At 39.6% G+C, this 27,977-nt stretch overlaps 1 protein-coding gene across 2 annotated transcripts; it reads left to right on the top strand.

Moving 5' to 3' along the window:
• Positions 1-1,757: 1,757 nt before the first annotated feature.
• On the top strand, positions 1,758-27,935 carry FBXL3 (F-box and leucine rich repeat protein 3). Of its 2 annotated transcripts, none has more exons than XM_049853054.1 (5): positions 1,758-2,165; positions 8,272-8,620; positions 11,998-12,120; positions 15,184-15,355; positions 22,550-27,935. In XM_049853054.1, the coding sequence occupies exons 2-5, from the start codon at positions 8,273-8,275 to the stop codon at positions 23,191-23,193; spliced, it is 1,287 nt and encodes a 428-aa protein (XP_049709011.1). In that variant the 5' UTR covers positions 1,758-2,165; position 8,272; the 3' UTR covers positions 23,194-27,935. The 2 variants fall into 2 exon arrangements, with proteins under 2 accessions (XP_049709011.1, XP_049709010.1); XM_049853053.1 differs by having other exon boundaries at positions 2,125-2,208.
• The last annotated feature ends 42 nt before the right edge of the window (positions 27,936-27,977 follow it).

The raw sequence follows: 27,977 nt of genomic DNA, 5'->3' as shown, positions 1-27,977 counted from the left end.
AGTGAAGGCTTCCCTGGACATCACTGCTATCAGTCTCCTACACACAGCCGAGATAGTTCAGAAGACGTCTTGGGATGGAAAATTACTTTCTTTTGCTTTGTTTTATGGGGTAGAGGAGGCAGAGTGCATGATTCAGTTATGTTTTTGCACATAGGACATTTCTAGCTTTAGGAAAACTCACTACCCCAAAATCTCAATTTTTAAAACAAGTTAACTAGGTAGCAGTTACACACAAAGATGCCTTGATTTACAAAAAGCATCACCAGAGGTTTTCTTTCAAATAGCTCTCTGCTCCTTTACTTTACTTTTCCCGTTACGTTTCAGAAAGCTACTTATAAATTCCAGGAGTTTTTTACTTCATAGAAGCCTTGGAGGCGCAGTGGTTAAGCACTTGGCTGCTAACTGAAGGTTGGCAGTTTAGCATTTCAAACCCACCAGCTGCTCCGTGGGAGAAAGATGTGGTAATCTGCTTCTGTAAAGGTTTACAGCCCCGGAAACCCTATACAGCAGTTCCACTCTGTCCTATAGGGTCACTGTGCGTCAGAATCCACTCAACCGCAATGAGTTTAGTTTTGGTTTGGGTATCTACTTCACAAGGAGCCCTGGTGGTGGTGCTGTGGTTAAGCGCTCAGCTGCTACCGAAAAGTGGACCACGGTTCAAACCTACTAGCGGCTCTGTGGGAGAAAGAAGTGAGTCTGCACCCATAAAGGTTACAGCCTTGGAAACCCTATGGGGCAGTTCTGCTCTGTCCTATAGGGTCACAATGAGTTGGACTTGACTCAGCAACAACAGCTTCTGGTTTACGAACCTGAAGGTTGGCAGTTCAAACCCACCCACTGGTGCCTCAAAAAAAAAGGCCTGGCAATCTGCTTGCAAAATCCTATGGAGTCCTACTCTGTAACATGCGTCAGAATCCACTCAGTGGCAACGACTTCAACTACTTCATAAAGCAGAGGTGGTTTTAAAAGAGTAATAACTCTGATTATAAAACTCATTTCAGGAAAATTGGGAAATACAAATATTTTAAAAATAAAAAAACATTCTGTAATTCCAGGGTTAACAGGTTACCACTCTGGTATGTTTCATTGCAATATTTTAAAAAATTACGTATATATTAGGTTTGTGTATTAAAACAACAAAAAAACCAAACCCATTGCCATGGAGTCGATGCTGACAGCGATCCTACAGAATAGAGTAGAACTGCCCCCATAGGGTTTCCTGGGAGCGGCTGGTGGATTCGAATTGCTTACCTTTTGGTTAGCAGCCAGGCTCTTAACCACTGCACCACCAGGACTCCTGTGTATTTTTAAAGCCTGTGGTTTTAACCCCTAAGGTTACAGATCGCAAGTCATGGCCCTCCCAAGTGCCAACACCTCACCCTGAGAAGTGTGTCAGCTGTCAACAGGTACTGTTTATCTTTCTGCCCGGTGGAACCGGCTGCCAAGTTACAAGAGACACTCTAGAGACACTCCTTCCTTTCTTTTCTCGGTTCCACTCCCTAAACTTTCTTTTCAGCCCAGACAGTCTCTTGGACAACCACCTAGCTCCAGCCCTCTCTGTCTGCTCCCAAACAAAAAATTCCCTAAAAGTAGCAGTCACTGCTGAGAGGGAGGCGGCGGACTCTCCTTTAGAAAAGAAGAGGCGGATGAACACAGCTGAGAGGCACAGACGTTCGACCGCTTCTGCGCGCGCTCCCACGTGGGCGCGGCCCCGCTCCTGTCCTCCCCGCCCTCCGCGAGCGCGCCAGTGGCGAACGCGCGCCCGCCCCACTCCGGCGGAGAGGCGCCGGGGAAAGCGCGCGGCCGCGAGTTACGGGCGCCATTTTGGACTCAGTGTCTGGACGGAAGCGCCGGGAAGCTACGCGGTGGCCGCAGCTCGCTGAGGGTGTCTCTTGCGGTGACAAGGGGTCCTGGGAGAAAAACGTAGGCGGCGTGAGGCTGAGAAGGAAGACTTCTCCCTGGGCAGCCAGAGCCGCGAAGGTGGAGCCGCGTTGGCGCTCGCTGCGGGACCAGCGCCTCGGATGCGGGCGGAGCGCGGGGGGCCGCGGCGACGGGAGCGCGAAGCCGGGGGCCTTGGGGGCCTCATGTGAGAGCCGCGGGACCAGCCGCCGCCGCCGTCCCCGGAGCCCGGGGTGGTGTGTGGGCGAAGCCGCCCACGGCAGCAGGTAACGGCGGATGGGCAGGACCGGAGCGCCGTAGCAAAGGCGGGTCAGTGGAGGGTCCACCGGCCATTTCTGGGCAGAGGAACGGGCGGAGGGGCGCGGGGTCCCTGACACGCGCGGACCGCCCCTCGGGAGGCCGGGCGGCGCCCAGACATTGGAGCCTGTTTGGGGGCGTTTCCCTCCGGTGCTGTCTTCAAAACATGTCAACAAGGCGTGGTGCGTGTGCGGCGGCCGCGTGCAGCCCGCCCCGCGACGCTGCCGCGCCCTGGGCTCGCCTCGGCTGTCGCCCGGCTTTACTACCCGCACCAGGGTTTGGTGACAGGCACCGTGGAGCTCGCTTTCTGCGGAGCTCTTCCCGGCGACGGCTACGCCGGGTTTGTAACTTGAGAAATTAGAAGTATTAAAACGTCAAAACAAACTGCCAGGGTAGAGCGCACGAGCTCTGTCCAATCCGTGGAGGTGGCGCAGGGCGGAGGGGAGGCGGCGACGCCCGCGCCGCGTAGCGGAGTGGAAAACTTGGTCAACTTGAGATGAGCAGCTTCGCGCCTACTTTTGGCGTGAGCAGCCTTTTTTAGGCTGCAGTTACAATGATCAGGCAGAGCAGCCCGCTAAATGATTGGTGTCAATCTCCCTGCCAGAAGTTGTCGTCCAATAATTAGAATCTTTTTTTGTAACTTGAATGTTAAGTAGTTTCTGCAATCGGTGAGATATTTCTAAAAATGCCACCAATTCCGAGGTATGTACGTATGACCATGAGACATTTTTCACCACGTTCTCCCTGCCATCCAATTCTGAGAGTTCAACTCTTACCACTCTTCTTTTCTTGTATTCCAGCTCAAGAAGGCATTTTGAAATTAGTCAAAGCAGAACATAAGTGGAAAGGAAATATGCCGAAACAGGCTCTTTTAGTTTTCCAGAGCTAAATACAAACGAACTTTTAAAATTATTACATGCCCAGGGTAGGTAAGGAGCTCTGGTGTTTCAGTAGTTATGCATGCCGCCGCTAACATCAGCCACACTCCTTGGAAACCCTATGGGGCAATTATGTTCTGTTGTATACCCAAAAACCCACTGCGGTCTAGTCGATTCCTACTCGTAGCAGTCTGTCGTTTAGGGTGGCTATAAGTCGGAATCAACTCGGTAACAGTGGGTTTGGTTTGGCTTAGTTTATGTACAAGGAGCCCTGGTGGTGCAATGGTTAAGTGTTTGGCTGCTCAGTTCCAGCCCTGTCCCAGTTGTGGGAGAAAGACCAGGCAATCTGCTTCCATAAAGATTACAGTCAAGAAAACCCTGTGGGGCAGTTCCCTGTGACATAGGGTTGTCGTATGTTTAAAATTGACTTGACAGCACCTAACAGTGGTTAGGAGCTTTGCTGCTAACCAAAAGGTTGGTTGTTTGAATCCACCAGCCACTCCATGGAAACCTTATGGGGTTGTCCTATGGGTTTGCTGTGAGTCAGAATCAACTCGATGGCACATAACAACAACAAACGTATGTAAAAGTGCCTGAAACGAGGGTGCACAGCCAGGGTTCTCTTCTGCTCTTCATCTGTTTGATGGTCAACTTGACTGCCCTTTCCAGAGTTACATGGAAATGTTGAGTTGGCTCAGTGACTTCCTGTGTTGGCTGCTATAGTTTTTCTTCATTAGGTTGCTTTTTGTCCCTTCATAGTCTCTCACCAAAAGCTGCAGTGGCCTAAATTGCGTTAATTATTCGGGACTTGGAAAAGTTGCAGTTGGAAATTAAATTGCCAAGGCTCTGCAGAGGCCTGGGTTTCATTGACGTTTATTTTCCAGCTCATCCGCTCCACGCCTCTTCAAATATAAAAGGCGTTTTAAGTAGGAGATAAATAAGTCCATTGACGTAAGTCATTTGCAGACTGGTGGATGTATAAATAGATATAATAAACTGCTTTTGAAAGCACTGTAAATTTTTGCATGAATAGATGAAGTCAACCTGGAAAAAACAACATTTAGAAGTTTTATTATGGGTCCACTCCCTTCTCTTATTTTTATGCATGTGAAGATAATAACCAAAAAACCTGTTGCTGTCGAGTGGGTGCCAACTCGTAGTGACCCTATAGGATGGAGTAGAACTGCCTCGTACGGTTTCCAAGGAGCGGCTGGTGGGTTTGAACTGTGGGCTTTTTTTTTTTGGTTAGCAACCAAGCTCTTAACCACTGTACCACCAGGGCTCCCTGAAGATAATACAGAGAACGTTTTTATCTGCATTTGGCCTTATATTTGTAGATGCTCTTTTTTTGATAGGTTTATATACTAATGTACTAATAAATTATGACACTACGGTTCTATTACATGAAAATTTAGATATTTGTTCAGCTATTCATAAACTAATAAATGCTTAAAATATACTTTTGTGATCATATAATCTTTTTATATCTCAGCTGAGAGAAATACAATTATCCCAGTATTGCATACTTTTTAATATTTTTCAGGTTTTTATCCCCTTCTCAACTTGGAAAAGTATTAAAATATACGTTGTTTAGAACAGGGCTGTAATAGACAAAGTAAGTACTTGTTGTTAGGACCAGCAAAGTGTTAACAGAGAAAATTGTGTGAATAAGGCGGTTGTTTTATTTCTGTTTATATGTCTAAGGTAAAATGGATACAGGCAGTTCTGGGTTACTAGCATCCTGACTTAGGGACAACTCTTTAATGTTATATAAATTTGTCCTCACTTTGCAGTGATTGAACCAACCCCTAACTATAAACCAAAATCAAACCCACTGCCGTCGAGTCGATTCGGACTCATAGCGACCCTATAGGACGGAGTAGAACTGCCCGATAGAGTTTCTAAGGAGCGCCTGGCAGATACGAACCTCTGACCTTTTGGGTAGCAGCCATAGCTGTTAACCACTACGCTGCCCCCCTCCTCAACAACATTGTTCTTCATGATCACCTTTGCTTGCTGCATGTGCAGCTTTTAAGTCATTGAAAAAGTTTCCAGCTCTTTCTTGCACTAAACCAAAACCAAACCTGTTGCCATCAAGTTGATTCCAGCTCATAGCAACCCTATAGGACAGAGTAAAGCTACCCCCGTGGAGTTTCCAAGGAGCGCCTGGTGGGTTCGAACTGCCGACCTTTCGGTAAAGTAAGGCTAAATAAGAACCATATGCCCCTGTTACTGACTTACAACTTCAGCTTAAGACACACTTAGGTCTCAGTAGTAATCAGGGGCTGTCTGTAATTTATTGTAAGGTAAAATTATATTCTAAGGTAAAATGAATATTTCCAATTTTAAGCTGGATAGTTTTGGTTTTAGAAGCCTTGCCTCCAGAAACAGGTGAACATTCTATAATTAGGAGTAGAAATCGTAAAGACTTATTCTATTTTGAATCTCTCTATCTCAAAATTCTAGGTAGTAAGAGGGGAAATTATAAGCCCTGGGTAGCAAATTCTTTGTTCTTTGACCCACATTTTATATGCTAAAATTAATCTCCAGGATAGTTAAAGCAGAAAAATGAGTCACAATGACAGTGATTTTTCAACCTTAGTGGGCCATTTTTACTAACAGATTTTTTTTTATATATTAAAGATTACATGGTAGATTTTCATATCTTTTCTCTAAATACGCTTCAAGATGTGTTCTTAGATTTACGTTTCAGTCTTCCATAAAACTACTCTCTTGCCATCACCTCTGTTATTGTTTTCTCTTTTCCTCTTGCTCTTCCCAGTAGGATATGAATCATTTTACTTCATTTATGTAGTTGGAAGTAGGAGCAACAAGGAATAGGTAGTTATTGCATATGTGCTAAGAAGACCTCCTGGGCTGATTTTCATGGTATGAAAGCCAGGTGTGTCTGTTATTCTGCCTCTGCTCTAGTCCCCAATCTTCTTTCACAAGTTTTGCTAGCTACTAGATGGAGAAGAGAGCCCTGGTATTGTAGTGGTTAAGAGCTAACCACTTTGGCTGCTAACCAGCATGCTGGGCAGTTCGAATCTACCAGCAACTCCTTGGAAAGTCTGTGGGGGCAGTTCTGCTCTGTCTTATAGGGTTGCTCTGAGTTGGAATCAACTCGATCACAACAGGTTTTTTGTTTAAGATGGAGAAGGAGCCCCAGTGACGCAGTGCTTGAGAGCTACAGCTGCTAACCGAAAGGTCGGCAGTTCAAATCCACCAGCTGCTCCTTGGAAACCCTATGGAGCAGTTTTACTCTGTCTTATAGGGTCGCTGTGCTGTTGACTCAACAGCAACAGGTTTTTTTTAGATGGAGAAAGTCTGCACAGACCTGCTTGTTTACGGTCATGCTTATGCACATCCTTCTTTCCTCACAAGACTCTGAAATTCTCATACCCTGATATGCCAAGAAAGGGGGTTGGAGCCACAAACATCGTTTTTGAGAGACTGTGACTCCAAGTCTAGGTCCAGACTATTACCTTGCCAGATCTGCTCTGTAGAGACAAAAGTATTGCAGGTTGTAATCTAAACGGGGTACTGACGAGTGGTCTGCATTTACACCATTTGGTATAGGGTCGCTATGCGTTGGAGTCAACCAGACGGCAGTGGGTTTTAGTTTAGAACCTGCAATACTTTCCAAGAAACAAATCAAAAGCTCTTCTTGTACAATTACAAGCGAACGCATTGACGTTGAAAGAAATGTGTAAAATATAGAAAAGAAAAAGCATATTGGCAAAAAAAAATCACCTGTAATTCCACCACCTACTTCTACTGTAATAATTTGGTGAATACTTCCAGTGTGTGCTTCTCATACTGCATCTCTGTCCCTCTTCCTTCTTCCCTTTCACTCTTTTACACACACACACACACACACACATACTCTCTCTCTCTGTCTCTCTCTCTCTCATTCTCCTCTCTCTCTTTTAAAACAAATATAGGCACACTCTTTGCCTTCTGCTTGGTAACCTCCATTTTTACTGCCCCATGCACATTAATGTCTTTAAATTTGAACTGCTTTTTTATACCTGAGCTCAACAGTCATTTCCTTTAAAAAACGCTAATACTATTTAATTGCTCACAGCAACCTTGCTGGTATCTCCATTTTACAAACCGAAGCACATCTAGGTCAAGTAATTTGCTCAAGACTGCATAGCCAGTGAGAGGTGGAGCCGGGATTCACACCCAGATAGCTTGGTTCTAGAGTCCATTATTTTTAAGTGTAACACAGTTTGTCATTAAAAAAAGGGGTGAAAGAAAAGAAAAACCATGTTTCAAAGAAAGAATGAAGGTAGGTAAGAATACATACAATAAAACGTGTCATTTGGAAGTACAGCTTGGGGAAAACGTTGCAATAGTAGGTGATGTGTTGGAAGAAATCACATTCCAGACCAGACACTGCATAGGGATGAGCTTGCTTATTTTAAGCAGAGGTTAGAAATAATGACAGTAACATATCACAGGCTGTTGAGGATGGAAAGATCTGTGACTTCTTAATTCAGGTCCTCTGTGGAGATTGCTGGGACCCTGCTCAGCCTTGAATTCAGGAACTCAAACGGAGCAGGTATTCTGAGATGACTCTTAAGGAACCTTTAGAAGGTACCATTGCAAGTTCTTTTATGTTTCTTTTAGAGTTGACTAAAAAAAAAAACTAGTGCCATCGTTGACTACAGCTTTTGAAATACAAATTCTTGGTTTAGTTTCAAAATCACAAACTTTCCCCCCAGTAGAGTATAAATTGAAATGTTTAAAAACACCTTCCACAAATGTATAAAACCACAGTTAATCTCCATTAGCACTTTTCATTATAATTTGTTTTGATACTCCTGAATCATTGTCCAGTTCTTCTGCATGTTTGTGTTTGTATATATATTAAATATATATATACATAAAACCCAAAAAAACCCCACTGCTATCAAGTCGACTCCAACTCAAAATGATCCTATAGGACAGAGTAGAACTGCCCCAGAGGGTTTCCAGGGAGGCTGGTGGATTCGATTCAAACTGCTGACCTTTTGGTTAGCAGCCGAACGCTTAACCACTGTGCTACCAGGGCTCAATATAGTAGATATACATATAGATACAAATATACATGTAGATATATACATTGATATGACAGAAGGAAGAATGATTTTGGATTTATTTCTATTCAAAAGTTAAGTAGAATGGAAAAAAAATACCTTTTTCTGACTAGGATGAAACGTGGAGGTGGAGATACTGACCAAAATTCATCAGAAGAAGGCACTGCAGAGAAATGCAAGAAACTCAGGACTACGAGTGAGCATTCTCAGGCTTGTGATTGGGGTAATCTCCTTCAGGACATTATTCTCCAAGTGTTTAAGTACTTGCCTCTTCTCGATCGGGCTCATGCCTCACAAGTTTGCCGCAACTGGAACCAGGTATTTCATATGCCTGACTTGTGGAGATGTTTTGAGTTTGAACTGAATCAGCCAGCTACATCTTATTTGAAAGCTACTCATCCAGAGCTGATCAAACAGATTATTAAAAGACATTCAAACCATCTACAGTATGTCAGCTTCAAGGTAATACTTTAAATCCTTCTTTTAAAAAACAAAGCATTTTCCCTGAAACTGTTGCCATGAGATAATCTTTGAATCTTAAACTGAAAATATCCCTTGAGGTCATCTTAAAAAACGAACATTAGTTTAGCTTAACTAGTAAAAAGGGCCTGCCTTGAGCATTATGCTTTTTTAAGAACTGTTTATATGGAATCAAATTGACACCAGCAACTGGAAAGATTAGATAGGAACCTTGGTGGGCAGTGAGTTTATGTTAATGAGGGAGGAGCAACTCAGAAAAGGAGAGAGAATCATTGCACAACTCAAAGAATGTAGTCATTGTCACTAAGTGGTACATGTAGAAACTTGAATTGGTGAATATTTTGCTATGTATAGTCTCAACAACAAAATAAATAAATTTAGAAAAGAAAATATTTTTTCATGGCTTTTGTGTCATAAACCAATACATCTTCTCATGTTTTTAAATTATTTGCCTTTTTAGGGAAAGTGCAAAGATTTAGAATTATCGTGTACCTTAATAAGCTGTCACAAATAATTGTTATATTTGATGAAGCCAACTTACTCCATTTTAACGTAATTATTAATAATTTTTAAGATAGCAGTAGTAGTTACTAGATAAGCATAAACATTGTCCAAAGCTGTTAATTACTGAATTCTGAACAAGTTTGAGGAAAAGGAATATATAGTAAAGTAATTAAAAATTAGAAGATTGATTGAGTAAAACATAATTGCTGTTCCTATCTAATAGAGACTGAACGTTGTTTACCAAGAAACGAAACCCGTTAGCGTTGAGTTGATCTTGACTCATAGCGACCTATAGGACAGGGTAGAACTGCTCCATAGGGTTTCCGAGGAGCGGCTGGTGGATTTGAACTGCTTACCTTTTGGTTAGCAGCCAAGCTCTTAACCACTGCACCACCAGGGCTCCAGGTGTTGCTTAGTGAGGGCTTTATGATAGGGAATCAAAAACATTATGTAAAAGATTTGGATGAACATTATTTTAGAGATAAATAGAAATCGGTTCGTGGATGATTGTCAAAGAGAACTGTTTGTTTCTTACTGTTGGAAGAGATGTTGGGTGTCACGCAGTGATGATGGACAACATAGGTGAGATAAAGACATGGAATGGCTTTTTGAGATCCACAGAATAGTTGAAGAAGTCACAGTGGTTTGTGTGCGTGTTAATATAGAAGCTTGTATGTTTTGTTTGGGGGTTGAACGGTGCCACTTGGGCATGTTTACTGAATCCTTAACTAGACACCAGATTGTCTATATCAAACAACTGACAATTATTTTTTAAACAATGTATTAATACCTGATTTACCTATGTGTAAGTGTTGTTAAACAGGCAGGTGAAACCTAGATAGAGCAGTGGTTCTTAACCCACAGATCCTTGCCATAAAAAAAACCCTGTTTTGGACTTCCCTCCAGAACGTCATTCCCTCATGGATGGAGATATGTGCTTATTCTTGATGTCCTCCATATGTGTTCGAGGAGGAGAAGAGACCTGGTAACGTAAATGGCTGGGTGTATTGCAGCCTTCTGCCCAGAAGAATGCACGGAGGCACTTAGGCCAAAGTGCCTAAGTGGGCTGCTGGGTTTAGCAAATAAAAATACAAGACATCTAGTTAAATTTGATTTTCAGATAAACAATAATATTATAGTATAGATATGTCCCATGCAATATTTGGCATATAAATAAAAAAAATATTTGGCATATACTTGACACTAAAAAATTATTTGCTGTTTATCTGAAATTCTAACTTAATTGGCTGTCTTGTATGTTGTCCACAACCCTAACTGGTAGTGGGTACAGGGGAACAGTTGCAGAGGGATCCAGCAAAAATCCAGGAACTCCTTATCCCTCTCCCCCTAGTGAAAAAACTGAAGAGCCTTCTCTTTGGTTTCAGTCATCTTTGAATAGTCTAAGGGGATTATGATGGTATGTCCTATTTAAAAAAAAAAAAAAGTTTAATGCATTGACCTGATAGTTTTTGAAGCCTGATTCCATCCAGTAGATTGGTTTGATCAGTTTTATGCCCTGTGACATAATTCAGTTGTATCCTACTTTTATAACTGTCACAAAACCATTTGTCCTTTAAGTTTAAACATTAGGTGTCGCTTCTTTTGCTGAGGAAATAATTTCAGATGCACAAGAAGAGCCACATCACGGAGTTCTGGGCTCTCCCGATGATACTTATGTTCTAATTCGTTACTGACTATAGGCCAGAGAGGCTTCGGGTTATTAGTGTAGAACAGTGATTGTCAAACTGCATCAGAATCGCCTGTGGGTTTGTTAAGAGGACGGTTTCTGGGCCTCGCCCCCAGAATTTCTGATTCACATGGTTTGGGTTGGGCGTGAGAATTTGCGTTTTTGACAGATTCCCAGGTGATGTAGATGCTTCTGGTCCAGGGACCACACTTTGAGAAGTACTCGTGTAGAGAAACGTTACCAAAGGATATAAAACAGCTCTGAACCTGTAATATTAGTGCTAATTACTACATTAGTTTTACAACCAGCTCTTCAGAACATACTTGGGTTAAAGTAATGTACATAGAACAATCTGGAAATAAATGATAGTGCTTTTTTTTTTTTTTTTACACTGTGGTAAGTATATATAAAACAAAACATTTGCCATTTCCACATTTTTTACATACACAGTTCAGTGACATTAACAGTACTCATCATGTGCAACTGTCACCACTGTCCATTTCTAAATTGCTTTTTAGCTATTCTGTTTTAAGATACTTTTTAGTCCAGGGGACAGTTTCCTTTTTTGAAGGCAGAGCTCTTTATATCCCTGAGTTTACCTGGGTTTTTTTGCCCGTATTACCCTTTCCCGGGAAATTTCTATGAAAATTAGTGTGTGGGAGCAGCTACCTCTTCTGGTTGTTTGGATCATACTTTTCACGCTTATTTCATCATCATACTTAACACTTACCTTTCCATCAATAACGTTAGTGATGAATCCCAGACAGAGTCACCTGAACATACTTAATCAGTTTCTAGTGCCTTGGAAACATGTATATTATAAACATTGTATTTACATATATTTGATTCATTATCAGGTATATAATTATTTTTCAAAGCCTGTAAATTCATTTACCCCATTAGGATATACAGTTTGGAATAAATGAACTTAAAAGCTAATTCTTTCAATATTAAATAATATATCCTATAACAAAAGCTAACAGTCTTGACAATTGCCTTTATAATTTTCCAAGGTTGAAGTTGTTTGTAAGGGTGAGTGACTGAAAGAATAAATATTGTTTAAATTGTACTGTAGTAAACTAGTAACAGTTTTTATTTTTGTAAAATTAAGATATGTGTATAGAAATCTAAATATATGCATGTAGTAAATGATGTTTTCTTTTCCAAGGTGGATAGCAGCAAAGAATCAGCTGAAGCAGCTTGTGATATATTATCGCAACTTGTAAATTGCTCTTTAAAAACACTTGGGCTTATTTCAACTGCTCGGCCAAGTTTTATGGATTTACCAAAGGTATCTGCTGGCTTTGTTTTGTTACTGAGAAATCCAAGTGAAACCCAAATCATTTCTTGTATTGACAACGGGAGTGAAGAAAAGCAGTATGTATAATGGAAAGCCAGAACGTTAAGAAATGTTGCTAGTTGTTGTCAAGTTGATTCAAACTCATGGCAACCCCACGTATGCAGAGAACATCTGTTCCATAGGGTTTTCAAAGCTGTGACCATCTGGAAGCGGATCGCCAGCCTGTCTCCTGAGTTACCTCCAAGTGGGTTTGAACTGCCAACCTTTTGGCTAGTAGTCAAGTGCTTACCCATTCCCACTACCTAGGGCACCCACGTTAAGAAATACGACTTCAAAGGCCTGTCTTTTTTTCACCACCTGTGCTTTTTCATTAGTGAGGTTAAACAGTGAATGAATTTACACTGTAGACACTGTATTTACATGCAGTGTAAGAACATTTGAAGAACATTCTAAATTTTAGATTTGTATCCCTATTTTAGGAGCCCTGGTGGCACGGTGGTTAAGTGCGTGGCTGCTAGCCGAATGGTCAGCAGTTTGAGTCCACCAGCTGCTCCTCAGAAACCCTATGGGGCAGTTCTACTCTGACCTGTAGGGTCGCTATGAGTCAGAATCAACTTTATGGCAATGGGTTTTTTAATCCCTATTCTAAGGAGCCCTGGTGGCGCCATGGCTAAATGATTTACAAAATCCAGTGATCCTTTATCAAATTTGTAATTATATATGTTTATATGTGATTTGACTCTTACTTTCTTCATTGCTAAGGTTAAAGGGTGAATGAATTTGTAGAGGATTCTGCGAGAAATGCTAAAAGAAACTAATAAGTAAAGCTGTGAAACAAGCATATTAAAAGGGAGACACATACATATATGCTCCTTTTTGGATATTCAGAGCAGGCTGGTGAAATCAATCAAAGTAGAGAGTACCAGTATGGGAGCAGGTATAGCTTGCTTATAAAAACTTCTGATTAATGCTCTGTAAAGATTTATTCTTGAGCAAAAGTAGTATCAGTACAGTTGGATTAATGTACAAATTTTATTTAATGAAAACAGATTTTTGTGACAACATAACAATTTGTATTCATGTACATGGGCTAACACGATTCTGCACACAATTAGGGATAATTTCTCTCCATAGTAACTATTAAAGTAGAAAAATAAGGGTTCATTTTCAGAAGGCAACTGACAGTGAAAGGCCCATGAGTATGTTAGGTAATGTTCAATAGGTTAGTATTTACCAATGATTTGAAAGCTTTTTTCAGAGTAAATCACAAACTGAAACACTGGTACTCTCTTAAACATCTATCAGTTTATTTACTAGAACGATTCAGGGAGGAGTACTACTAAATTGAGTGGACATTTTAACCCAGGTGGTTGTTCAATTGCAATATCAGTAACGAATGTATCACCAGTTGATTTCAAAGTCTTAGTAAAATTTCAATTATACATATATTTTGAGATCAGATGTTTTCTTTATGTAAAATATGGGAAATGGGTAAGAGTCTCTGTTCATTCCTTCATTTTTAAATTTAAAATACATGAGTTAGATCACTGGTTCTCAAACTTAGTGTACATAAAAATCATCTGAAGAACTTTCTAAATTTTGGATTCCTGTGGTTTAGTGGGAAACCCTGGTGGTGTAGTGGTTAAGTGCTACGGCTGCGAAGCAAAGGGTCAGCAGTTTGAATCTACCAGGTGCTCCTTGGAAACTCTATGGGGCAGTTCTACTCTGTCCTGTAGGGTCACTGTGAGTTGGAATTGACTTGACGGCAACAGGTTTGGTTTTTATATCTGTTTTAAGGAGCCTTGGTGGCTCAGTGGTTAAAGCAATTGACTGTTAACTGAAAGGTATGCAGTTTGAAACTACCAGCGGCTCTGCAGGAGAAAGGTGTGGCAGTCTGCTTCTGTAGAGATTTACAGCCTTGGAAACCCTGTGGGGTGGCTTTGAGTTGGAACTGACTCAGCAGCAGTGGGTTTGGTATTTATCCCTATTCTAAATTAGGAATGAGGCCTGGTAGTACCTTGTCATCCTTCCAGTAGTCCAGGTGGTTCTGATTAAGATGATTCAGGATCTCTGAGAAACACTGAGTTATGTAGTTACTAGCACCTTGTTTACAAGCTGTATATGGGAGGTGAAATGTTTTGAATTGATTTTCTATGTACCTATCAATAGTTTACAAACATACACATGCACACATATATAGTATATGCAAAATATACTATAGTGAAAGGTATATTGACTATAATCTCCTTTTTTTCTTATTTCTCAGGGTTGTCATTGTGTGTATCTAGTACTGGTACTGTACTTGTAATAGTTTTGTATTTGGGAACTATTGATGGAGGTAGGACCTCTTCCTTCCTTATTAAAGGGGCCTAGGATATTTATACTCCCCCTGCCCCACTTTATGGCTTTTATAGAAGATTGAAATACGGTGTTGCTGTATCTTAGAAATCCTAAGAAAACTGAAGAGGATGGAAAAAAGATGTAATTGAGGGGGAAATGGGAAAAAGAAGGCAGTGATGTGATCATGAACCTAGTGAAGAAATGTGATTATACAGGATTATAATTGTATTTGACATGAAGATATTAGAAGAAATATTAAAATTTTAGTATTTAACCAGTTATTTCATCACAGTAGGGAAAAAGGAAGTCAGGGAATGTGGCCAAGAAGAAAACGTTTCATTACATTGTCTTTCCTGGCTATTAGCCTGTCTGCCTTCACCCCTTTCCACTGCTGTAGACAATTTGTAAAGCTAAGTAGGTGAGATACAGTGATGTGAAGTGCCTGAGAGGCCTTCTTATCCTGGGTGCCAGGATTCCTTTTTATTTACCTGTGATTGCTGTGATGTAGGGACATTCATTTTGAGGCTTTTTCCTCCGTCGAGTAAAAAGGCTCTACTTTTTTTTTAGCTACCTTTTTAAAATACTCCCAACAGATAAAGGGATGAGACTCCCCAAAAAGTTCTAAGTCATTAGGGTTCAGATGAACCATATCTGGAATTAATATGGAAAGCCCTCAGTTGTCATTTTTCAATGTTTTAATGTTTTCCTTTTCAGTCTCACTTTATCTCTGCGCTGACGGTTGTGTTTGTAAACTCCAAATCCCTGTCCTCACTTAAGATAGACGATACCCCGGTAGATGATCCATCCCTCAAAGTACTGGTTGCCAACAACAGTGATACACTCAAGCTGCTAAAAATGAGCAGCTGTCCTCATGTCTCTCCAGCAGGTATGTTGTGGTTTTTTTTGCCAGATACTTACACATTTTAATAAAATTAAGAAAAGCTATTGTTAACCTTGAGGGGAATTAATATTGTTTCTTCTCTTGTTCATAAAAGCATTTTTAATATAATACAAGAGCATAAATTCCATAGTATTCCTATTTTAGACACTTTCCGCTTATATTCTTAGTTCGCATTTGTCTTCGTTATCTAGTGCTGCTATAACAGGAATACCACAAGTGGATGGCTTTAACAAACAGAAATTTATTCTCTCACAGCTGAGGAGGCTAGAAGTCCGAATCCAGGGCATCAGCTCCAGGGGTAGGCTTTCTCTCTGTCGGCTCTGGGGGAAGGTCCTTTTCATCAGTCTTCCCCTGGAATAGGAGCTTCTCAGCACAGGAACCCCAGGTCCAAAGGACGTGCTTCGCTCCTAGCACTTCTTTCTTGGTGGTATGAGGCCCCTCTCTTCTCTGCTCAGTTCTTTTATATCTCAAGAGAGATTTAATTAACATCCAACCTGTAGATTGGGTCCTGCCTCATTAACATAACTGCCTCTAATCCTGCCTTATTAACGCCATAGAGATAAGGTTTACAACACATAGGAAAATCACATCAGATGGCAAAATGGTGGACAGCCACACAATAACTGGGAATCATGGCCTAGCCAAGTTGACACACATTATTGGGGGACACAGTTCAATCCTTAACAACAATCTGTGTTCAAATATGTGCTAAAAAATGAATTAAAAAGAGAGAGAAAAGAACAATATGAGATCTGCCTGAGGTATCCCCTTAGGTTTTCTGTAATTTTAGTTGAGCTAACAGGGATAGGTCTTTAGGCAAAGCATTTTTCTGACTATATAGAGGGAGAAGAATTGTACTTGCTGCCTTATGTCATAGTCATCCAGTACTCCTATAACAGAAATACCACAAGTGGATGGCTTTAACAAAGAGAAGTTTGTTTTCTTACAGTCTAGTAGGTTACAAGTCCAAATTTAGGGCATCAGCTCCGGGGGAAGGCATTCTCTCTCTGTCTGCTCTGGGGGAAGGTCCTTGTCCTCAATCTTCCCCTGGTCGAGAAGCTTCTCAGACTCAGAGAGCCCATGTCCAAAGAACACGCTCTGCTCCTGGTGCTGCTTTCTTGGATGTATGAGGTCCCCATCTCTCTGCTTGCTTCCCTTTTATCTCTTGAGAGATAAAAGATGGGGCAGGCTACACCCCAGGGAAATGCCCTTTACCTTGGAATCAGGGAAGTGACCTAAGGGTGGTGTTACAACCCTACCCCTAATGCACTCAACATAAAACCACAAGTACAGAATGGAGGACAACCACACATAGCCTGACCAAGTTGATACACACATTTTTGGGAGGACATAATTCAATCCAAGACACCTTACATCTTGCAAGATAATGCTTTTCCCAAATAGAATTTGGGAGCAAGAGCCCATCAAATGAGGGGATAGCATTATAAAAGACCTTTCCCACTTCTCTAGTACAGAATTTTCTAAGGGTTACTATATTATTCAGTTTGAGAAAGTAAGCCTGCACTTCATATTACTCTCTTCTGCTTCCCTCCTGACTCACCCTCCCATTGTTGACATCCCTCTCAATCCGTGTCTTTATTATCTGGGTAACCTGTACTTTAAGAGACAATGTTAAATCCTTAATATCTTTACAAAACACTGCCCACTTTCTTGCCATAACTAAAGGCTGACTTTACCCCAAGGAAGCAAGTCCCTCTTGGATGAAGATTACGTGCTAACTCTACCACATCTCCCATAAGGAAGGACTTGAAGATGGGAATGGCAGTGTTTTCCTACTCCCATCTACCACTTCTGGATTATCACTGATGGTATTATAAAATAGAAACAAGAAGAGTGGGCTTTGGCAATTATTCCTGTGTGACCATGATCTAATATATTGGTTTGCTATGAGAGTAAGGTCCCCTGTATCCTGACCTCCACCTGCCTCGTTAATCTTGTTTGCCACTCACATGCAGTTTTCACTGGAGCTCTGTGGAACTCTGGCTGTTCTTTCACTGCACCTCTCTGTGTCATCAGTACCTTATACCCTGCCCCCCCCGCCCCCGCCCCTTTCCCTCACTTTCTCATCTAGCTAACTCTAGCCCTGTCTTCAGAATTCATCTTAGGTGTTACCTGTTCGGATCTGCACTCCTCCTTTCTGGTTTAGGTGCCCCACCCATGTGTTTCCATAGCACTCTGAACCTCATGTGCAGCGCTTACCACACTGTCTGAGAGCCTTTGGGTTTCTGGTTTCCTGTGACACTGTGAGCTCCTTGTTCTCCTTATCCTAGTGTATCACTTGTCCATTTACTTTTATTTAGTGGACATCAATCTGGAAGTACAGTATAAGCTTTCTTGGTGCTGCCTGGTGGGCTTTGGACTAGGTGTTCAGAAAGAAAAAGAGCACATGCCATACTTTTTAATTGAAGAGTATAACCACGGAAGATTTTAAATGAAAGGTTAATACATTTGCATATTTTCTTTATATCCGTATTTTGCATATATGCCGTTCCGCTAAGTTGTAATTATGGCCTGTTTTCTACTTTCTTCACTGAATACTTATCAAACTTTTTTCTCATTACATATAGTTGTTATAATTCATTACTGGCCCTTTAGGGTACCATTTGACACTGGTGACTGCTCCCTCTTTGATACCATATTCCAGATTTTCCTCCTTCCTCTCTGTTTCTATTCTATGCTTGTTGCTGTTTTTAATCCCTTAAATGTTGGTGCTTCACTGTGTTCTCTATTGGGTTCATTTTTGTTTTATTCCCAAATCTGGGCAATCTCATCATCTTCTATGACTTCAGTTACATTCTATATGCTAATACCTGTTACTTTTGGTGTCTCCAGCCCAGATCTTTCTCTGGGACTCTGGAATTATGTGTTGAACTGTCCATGGCACAGAGACCTTTAGATGTCTCCCTGGCACTTCAGACTGGTGAACTCCTCTTTCTAAATCTCTTGCTTTTCCCTTTTTATGATCTCAGTGAAGGGCACCATTCATCTCATTGTCAGGGACCTGACAGACCTCCTTGACTCTGTTTACCTTTGCTCTCTACATCCACTTAGTCACCAAGGTTTGGCAACTCCGTCAGCAAAACGTGTCTTGGATGTCTACCCTTGTCTGTGTCCAGTCCACCGTAATCTTTGTGCAGCACCCTCCTAACTGACCTCCTAACCTGTAGCTTTGCTCCTCTTGAATCTGATTTCCATGCTGCAGCCATGAAAATAAAATCTTCCTAAAATACAAATACAATCTTTCTTCTCTCCACTTACCTTTAAAACTTCTCGCTAAAGTTTGGATAAAAGTCCAAACTCCTTACTTTGGCTTACAAAGTCCCGGATGATCTGGCCCTTGCCTGTTTGTTGGGGATCCTCTTTTGATACTCTTTACCTTACATACTGCGTTCTTGCCATATTGAGCTTCCTTCAGTTCTTGGAATGCTCATTTTCTCTTCCCAGTTTGGTTATCCAGGAAATACTATTCTCTTTGCTCTTCCATTCTTCCTTTGCCCCAGCTTGAGGCTTCTTATTCTTTGAGTCTCACTTTGTTAGCTCTTCTGGAAAGTCTTCCCGAATACCTTGTTAAGTGCTTCTGGTGCACCCTTGTTTGTTTATCTGCCACCTCCTGTTAGGGTAGGCATGTCTTGTTTCTCTTGTTCCTAGCAGCAGTTCTTGACGTGTAAGACAATTATCAACCGAACGAATGAACGTTTAGTTACTTAGAATTCTGTCTTGTTGAGAAACCAGTATTTGCATTGTAGTTCTTTTAAGGTCGGATGCTTGTTCCCAGTTTTTTGCTGTGATAAAAAGCAAATTTATTTTGGCACATAGAGTTGTTGGTTTCTATTCATTTCTTCCTGAGGACATATTCTTAAGAAGAAGTACTAGGTCAAAGGATCTGAATCTTTTTTATGCCATATTTTTTTTCAAATGAGTTATATGAATTTATAATACCATGAACAGTGGATTTTTATACCAATTTTTTGACAGCTTTATTGAGACACAATTCACATACCATACAATTCACTCTTTTAAAGTGTATAGTTGATTGGCTTTTAATACATTGGCAAAGTTGTTCATCCATCACCACAGTCAACTTTAGAACATTTTTATTACCCCCAAAAGAAATCCTGTATCCCTTACCTGTCACTCCTTCAGTCCCTGTTTCCTTTGCCCACCCCCCCAGCTCTAGGCAACCACTCATCTACTCTCTTACAGATTTGCCTGTTCTGGACATTTCATATCAATGGAGTCATACCATATGTACTCCTTTGTGAATGGCCTCTTTCACTTAGCATGGTCTTTTCAAGGTTCATCCATGTTGTGGTATGTACCAGTACTTTTTTATGGATGAATAATATTCCATTGTATGGAAAGGACCACATTTATCTATCATGTAATGGACATTTGGGTTGTTTCCACTTTTTGGCTGTTATGAATAATGCTGCTGTGAACATTCCTGTACAGGTTTCTGTGTGGACATATGGTTTCATTTCTCTTGGGTATATATCTAGGAGTGGAGTTGCTGGACCATATGGTAACTATATTTAACCTTTTGAGGAACTGCCAGACTGTTTCCCAAATCGGCCTCAGTGTTTTATATTTCCACTAGCAGTGTATGATGGTTCCAGTTTCTCCATATCCTTGCCAATTCTCGTTATCTGTCTTTTGGGTTACAGCTATCCTAATTTTTTTCTTTTTTAGTAGGTATGAAGTGGTATCCCGTGGTTTTGATTTGCATTTCCCAGAGAACTAATGATGTTGAACATATTTTCATAGGCTTATTGGCATTTGTACATCTTCTTTGGAGAAATGTCTATTCAGGTCCTTTGCTCATTTTTAATTGTTTGTCTTTTCATTTTTGGGTTGTAATAGTTAGCCAGTTTTATCTTTGTCACTACGTTGTGTTAAATATCTAAAACACTTGTAACTACATATTAGCTTTGTGTTGATGTGTAACTAGTTACCACAGGTAGCAGCTTAAACTGCCATCCGTTTATTAAAAACTTCAGAATCTCCACAATTCTATAGAACTATAAAACTGTAGATCAGTAGGCATGGCTAAGCTGGCTTCTCTGCTTAGGGTCGTAAAGACAAAAATCAAGATGGCAGCCAAACTGAGCTCTCATCTAGGGAATATTTCACTTGAAGTTTCATTCAGGTTGTTGGCCAGATTTAGTTCCTTGGGGTTGTAGGACTGACATCCTCATTTCCTTGCTGGGCCATTTTCTGCTCCTAAAGGCTGCCTACATTTCCTTTTTATGCAGCCCCCTCCATCTTCAAACCAGCAGTGGCATGTTGACTCCCACTTGTGCTTTGAATCTCTCGGACTTGCTCCTCTTCAACCAGCTAGGGACACTTCTTATTTTTAAACGGGCTCATATGATTAGATCAGGGCTGCCCAGATAATCTTCCTATCTTAAGGCCACCTGTGCCATATAACGTAATGTAATCATGAGCATGATACCACATTCACGGGTTCCTTGAATCTTGAGGGTCATTTTTAGACTTAAGCCTATCACAGTTACTTTAGTAGTTATTAAATGATATCTCAGAGTTGCTTTTATTTGCACCTTTGATTACCATTTCCCATATGTTTGTTTCCTTTTTATATTAGGCTTTTTGAGATTGCAAAGATCGGAGATATGTACAGATTATTTTGGATAGTGAAGATTTATTTTTAAAGTACACACATGCCTTATGGAGAACAGAAACTTTGCAGTGGTTGAATAGGGAAGCATGGATGCCCATTACAGGCAGCTCTGTTATTGGGATTCAGTTTCTCTCTTCTCTGATTCTGTTGCCTTTCTTCTCCCTGTACTGCGTATTGGGGGCCTCTAACTGTCTTGTTGTCACGTGTTTTTCAGCAATACCTAATTGCATGAACTTCATCACTTAACCTGTGTTTGAATTCCAGCTTTGCTACCTTTAGCTAGCTGTCTCAACTTCAAAATAGAAATAATACTTTTCTGAACTTTTTAAAAATATTTGTAGAATAGTATGTCCAGTACCTGACATATCATAATTGTACAGTAAATGTTGTGTGCCATTGAGTCGATCCTGACTCAGTGACCCTGTATGACAGAGTAGAACTGCCCCATAGGGTTTCTTAGGCTATAATCTTTACATGAGATCACCAAGTCTTTTCTTCTGCAGAGCTGCTGGTGTGTTCAAGCCACCAACTTTTTGGATAGCAGCCAAGTGCTTAACCATTGCACCACGTTGTACAGTAAATAAGAGATGATAGTATGATGTGTCTTTATTATTCCTATCCCTGCTTTTAAACACCACAAGAAAGAAATGGATTGAATGAGGCATTTATCAGGTAGTGAAGAGTGTCTTTTTGGGCAGAGTTGCTTATACTAGGCCACTTCAGAGATCAGATAGTGACCTTTGATAAAATCAGTTACGGCTACATATCATGCATTTATGAAGCACGGTAGTCTAAGTGTGGGAAACCATTTAAGGAACTGCTTTCCAGATGTGATAGAGCTTCAGAGTCATGATGTATATTTCTGCTAATGTGAACTGGGTGGTTTATCTTTGACTCGCTGATCCAGGGGCATCATAGTAATTTTTTGTAGGAATTCGATGAGCTTATTATATACTGTTAATAGTTAAAATCTTTGTTGCCTATTTGATGACAATCTTTTTATTTGGTTCTTTTTATTTTACAAGTGTTTTATTTATATAAATCTTAGTTTTATGTGGTGACGCCTTACCTTGTTTCTTTTTATTAGGATTGGATTTGGATTTCTAAAAGTGTCCTTTGACCCCTGTTGCAGTGATGATATCATTTTTCTTGCTTAACCTCTAAGTTCAGTGGTATGAATCAGTTTGTTTTAAGATACGGCACTGTCCTTGCCTTACTGGGATAAACCATAGCCATGGTTATTGGACATGGTTATTTATACTAGTAATTGATTTTTCTGAGTTGATAAGTAATCTGTATTTGTTTTTAAGGTATTGATTTAGAATTGGTTTCATTACTAAAACTAGTAATACATTTTGAAGTGTTTGTGATTTACCTTCTGTTAATCCAACTTTGCAACTAAATTTTAAATAGTATAACTTTGTGGTAAGGGAAACATGGTAAAATTTTATTGAGTTTTTTGAACAGATGATGACATTTTACAAAAACTTTCAAATAAGCAGGTTTTTTTTTCTTCCAAGGTATCCTCTGTGTGGCTGATCAGTGTCACGGCTTACGCGAACTGGCCCTGAACTACCACTTACTGAGCGATGAGTTGCTGCTTGCTTTGTCTTCTGAAAAACATGTTCGGTTAGAACATTTGCGCATTGATGTAGTCAGTGAGAATCCTGGACAGATACACTTCCATACTATTCAGAAGAGCAGCTGGGATGCTTTCATCAGACATTCACCCAAAGTGAACTTAGTGATGTATTTTTTTTTATACGAAGAGGAATTTGACCCGTTCTTTCGTTATGAAATACCTGCCACCCATCTTTACTTTGGGAGATCAGTAAGCAAAGATGTGCTTGGCCGTGTGGGATTGACATGCCCTAGACTAGTTGAACTAGTAGTATGTGCTAATGGATTACGGCCGCTTGATGAAGAGTTAATTCGCATTGCAGAACGTTGCAAAAATTTATCAGCTATTGGACTAGGGGAGTGTGAAGTCTCATGCAGTGCATTTGTTGAGTTTGTGAAAATGTGTGGTGGCCGCCTGTCTCAGTTATCTATTATGGAAGAAGTATTAATTCCTGACCAGAAGTACAGTTTGGAGCAGATTCATTGGGAAGTGTCCAAGTATCTTGGTAGGGTGTGGTTTCCAGACATGATGCCCACTTGGTAGAGACCGCATGATCTAAGGCATGATGAACAGCACCTTAACTTTAAGCATATTGTATTATAATAAAAGCTTATTTACTGTAGTTCTGATGTAATTCTATTTTGTGGCACAGAAATTTGATACTTGGATTGAGTATATATGGATTGTTTATGGGAAGACCCATAGACCAGTTTTGGTGAGAAAAGTCCATATTTAGCCTAATAGCAATCAAATCTCAGAAAATTAAAGTTGTTCAGGTGTGAAAGCAATGACAAAAAGACTAGGCATTTTGAAGTCTGGAAAAAACAAAACCTATATATTAAAATATCCAAGAAGTGAGTACGAATAGGTTTTCCAAAATGTCGTGTTCTCTATGCATTTTTTAAAATGTAAACTTGACATTTTAGGGTCTTCAGTTATACATACACCTGTTATAAGGTGTTTAATATAGCTCAGGAAACTGAGCATTTTGTGAGAAAAATGTAAGATAATTATAGCTAATGAAAAAGATTGGTTGAATGTTCTCAAATGTTACAAAGCTGTTACAAGGAAAAAGAGGTACATATAAGTAATTGAAACACTGAGAAACTGATCAATGTCATGAAGTGGTTATTGTATGATGATAGTATACAGAGCCAAAATCAAATTAAAAGAAAATAAACACAGTAGAAAGGGGGCAGTTTAGCTTTGTATAAACTTTTAGGTTTGCTCATAATCCTCTAAACCATATAAATTCTTTCTGTGCTATATTACCATATATGTGGCAGTTGAGGCATTTGTATTTAAAGTAAGGAATGCTTTATCACTCTCCCTGATTTTATCTTTGTTTAAATGACGCTTTGAAGTCATTACACAACCATTGCAATGAAAAGCTTATCTATTTAAAAAAAGCCAAACTGAAATAAACGAAGTGTTTATAAATTGTTTCTAAGAAAGAATATTTGTCTCCAGTGAATTTTAGTGATGGCTCATTTTTCTATTTTTGAATTATATAAGTAGAATTTTTAAGAAATCATAAAAGGAACATCAGTGTACAGCTCAACATAAATGAGTAAATTTAAGAGGAGATTTAAATTCATAATAGTATTTTTGAGTAAATATTGCTCAGTGGACTGGAAATTTTTAATAGAACAATGTCTCAAGTTTTGTGATTAATTTGGTTAAACTGTTAAGTTAGGTAGCATTTTATATTTCATATGAATAAAAGATAATCCATGCGTTGTAGAGTCTGTAAAAATACTGAGTTTGGGGCTACATTTAGTTTTTTTAGATACTATGTAAGCTTTGATTCTGGGCAGTAGTACAAGTAGATTCTGAATTACCCTCCCAAGGGAAATGAGAAGTGATTTATCCCAGTGGAATATACTCATACTTGCAATGGCTCTCTTCAGTAGTGTAACTTCCAGAATGCATCTTGGCAGTTATGAAAGCCAGCAGTCTTACATCATTAAAAGCAATTATTGTAGTATTTTCCTCTTAGTAAATAGTAAAAAGCTTTGATTGTACAAGAAATACCTGTTAGTGGATAAGATTTTTTTTTTTTATTAGTGGATAAGATTTTTTTTTTTTTCTTGAACAACTTTGGAAAAAGGATTTGTCAGTACTTAAATCAGTTCTACTACCAAAGCTTTATTTGGACAGTTACTTTTTGTACAAATTGAATTGTATAATGTTTGGAATACTTTTAAGTCACTTTATAAGGCAAATGTATAGTACTTAATTTGTTTATACTGCAAAGTATCTGTTAAATGCCTTTATCAATTTGAGAATAAAGATAGTTACTAATGCTGTTGTATTACAATTTTTAAAAGCTACCCAAACATATATACTTGTTTGACTTTAAAATTAGTTAAGCTTACAAATTTATGGTTTTTCTTTTAGATCCATGGAAAATGTTTAATTAAAGAATGTATATGGTAGACTGGTGTTTTTGAAGATATGAAATTAGTCAAATATCTGTTTTTGAAATAATCTCTGATGCCTAAAGTGATATGAAATTAAAAATTTACCATAAAATAAGTTTTTTAAATTTTATTATGAAAATTGTTAAAATCAGTGGAGTAGGTTCTTTCTGCATTCAGAATAAGAATTATGTAGACATAGAATTATCAACCTTGAAGGGTCCTGGAGCCCAGCTAGCCTTTTTAGGGAGAAATTATGTAAATCTGTATATCAGAAGAATTTGTAAATTAGTGAAACTATTTTCATCTAATTTAACTGCTTCCAAAAATTTAACTTCATTTTACTATGGTAATCGGTTTACATTAAAATATTATCCATAAAAAAAATTGCTTGTTTTAAGATTAAATCAATTTACTACATTCCAGAAGAATTTTTAGTGTTTACGGGAAAGCTCAGGATAGAGGAATTGGTGTGAAGAAGGCTGAGACCTAAACTAGGTCTTTTAAGAAAAAAAAAAAAATAGGTAATCTCTGCCTGGAAGGCTCTTTGTACAAACTCCATCCCCAGTTTACTTGTGGGGCTGGTTGTAGGGCTACCGAGGAGCAAGGACAATCCCACCTCATTGTTGACACCCAACTTCAAAAGAACACAAAGCTTTCAGACCAGTAAAAAGGTAAATGATGAGTAACCTAGCCGTTTTAAATAAGGGAGAGAGGATGTATAAAGGGAAGTTTTTTTTAACTGACTTGACAGTAAAAGGAAAATATGAGGAAGATGCTAGAGACAAACTGGCCCCAGTTACCGCTGGCTGTGAACACGGAACAGCATATGTGCAGTTGTGGAACGTTGCTCTTTGTATATAATATGCTGACAATTCATTAAAAAAAAATAAAGGCATCTTAAAGGAACTACAGTCACTGAGAATTCATTAGCCACCACAGTGGACTGTAAAACTTCCTAAGGCTCGTGATGTCTTCTGATTTTTAAGGAGCCGATATTGGGTTCCAAAAATTTTAAACTTATTTTCACCTTGACTGCTTTCCTGTACCCGCAACAATATGTGAGAAGGCACTTTACGGGCATACTCACCCAATACTGAGCCAGAATTAATGAGAATATAGTTATTCTAAAGTCCTAATGTAATTCAAATTTCAAAGTTTATTTTAGAAAGTTAAGGGAACTTTATACATTTATAACTATAGCAAAATAAAAATCACACTTGTTATACAGTAGTTCAAAGGGCAGCAAAATTTAACAGGCAGATTTCTACCTGGCCGTGTTTTTAGTTTTTCAACTACCGTTTTGAAACTTGTTCTTGAATCCTCTCTACTCGAAAGCCCTCCCTCTTAAGTACAGTTGACAGGTTTGATCAATTCATAAAAAGCACTCACTTGTCTGAATGCTATGCTGTCTCTGCTACGATCAGCGGAGCCTATGGTACTTTCAGGGTACATTAGTATTAGGAATAATGAGAAATCTCCAACACCTCTTTAACATATTAGGATCTTGTTTTTAAATTCAGGTTCCATGTGCAGCTATGCTCATTTAGTCTTATGGGACTAAGTTTTGTGATTGGCAGCTAAGCACCCTGGCACAAGAGCCTTTGCTTGTCACTTTGCAGTTCTGGAGATCGGAAATACTATTTACCCAGCCAGTGCAATTTTGCTGAGAATCCTGTGGAAGTTGGCATTACCCGATTTTAACCACTAGATGGCGGTAATGCAGAGATCTAAGTTTTTCTTCTGATTTATTCTGAGGACTGAGCTCTCATGGCATGGTAGTTAAGAGTTCAGGCTGTTAACCAAAAGGCTGGTAGTTCAAATCCACCAGCAGCTCCTTGGAAACCCTATGGGGCAGTTCTACCCTGTTATATATGGTTGCTGTGAGTTGGCATCGACTCGATGGCAATGGGTTTTGTTTGATTCACTCTGAGGATGGCTGGCAGGTTAGAGGCAAAATTAACTAGGCATATTTAGGTACTATTAACATTAGGAGACATGCTAAATGTGAGGCAGTGAAAGTAAGTTCTCTGTATCTGAGGAAGACATTACCTCTGAAAGGTACAGTGCAGGGCTTCTCAAGCTATCTGTGGTAAAGGACTGGGTTTTTAATCTATTGTGGGCCTAAATTTTTGAAAAAAGACAAAAATTGAATTCTTAGAGAAATGAAGACATTCAAAATACAAGTTCCTTTTTTTAAAATTAGATTGAAGAGGCAAAACTACTGTCAAATTGTACTCCCAATTTCTGTATTTATGTCTGTCACAGACCAGTAACACTTGGTGAACTGGCACTGGTTTGTGACCACACTTTGAGTAGCATGGGAAAACTCGCGTAATGTATCCACCCGATTCAGTCAGAAAAACTGAATATGATTCCATTACTACCAGCTGGGTGGCCTTGGAAAAGCCACTTAACCTTTCTAGACCTCAATTTACTCATTTAGATCAGGTAAAATCTATTCAGGCTTTTAATGATAATACAATGAAAATGTACGAACTTCACAGGAAGCACTCATATGTTAGCTGAAACTAATACAGTTGGAACAGTTACATATTAAGCACGTATTGTTTTCTCTGATGTCTGTTCCATCATCTTACTGACTGGTGGTTTTTCCATGAATAGAAAGAATGTGCTCAATTGATCATTAAATACTTAGAAGGCCTTGAAAGCTTGTTTGATGGCCACAATGGAAGCGCAGCTACTTGAAAAAAAAAAAAGTCCTTTCTCTGGAAGTTCACCCTTTCCACTGAGCTGACAGCTTTAACAGGAGGATGGCAAACTACAAAGGCAGTGGGGTACCCCTTTCCCCAGACAAGTCTGCAGCCAGATTATTTTCATACCACAAATGTTTGAAGAGCCAATGAAGCACGATGCTATCAGTTCAAAGTCTAGGTGATTATTATG

Source organism: Elephas maximus, chromosome 14 (assembly GCF_024166365.1).
Source record: "Elephas maximus indicus isolate mEleMax1 chromosome 14, mEleMax1 primary haplotype, whole genome shotgun sequence".
NCBI classification, from domain to species: Eukaryota; Metazoa; Chordata; class Mammalia; order Proboscidea; family Elephantidae; genus Elephas; species Elephas maximus.
Note: the sequence above shows the minus strand (reverse complement) of the source record. Positions and strands in the feature narration are given on the sequence as shown.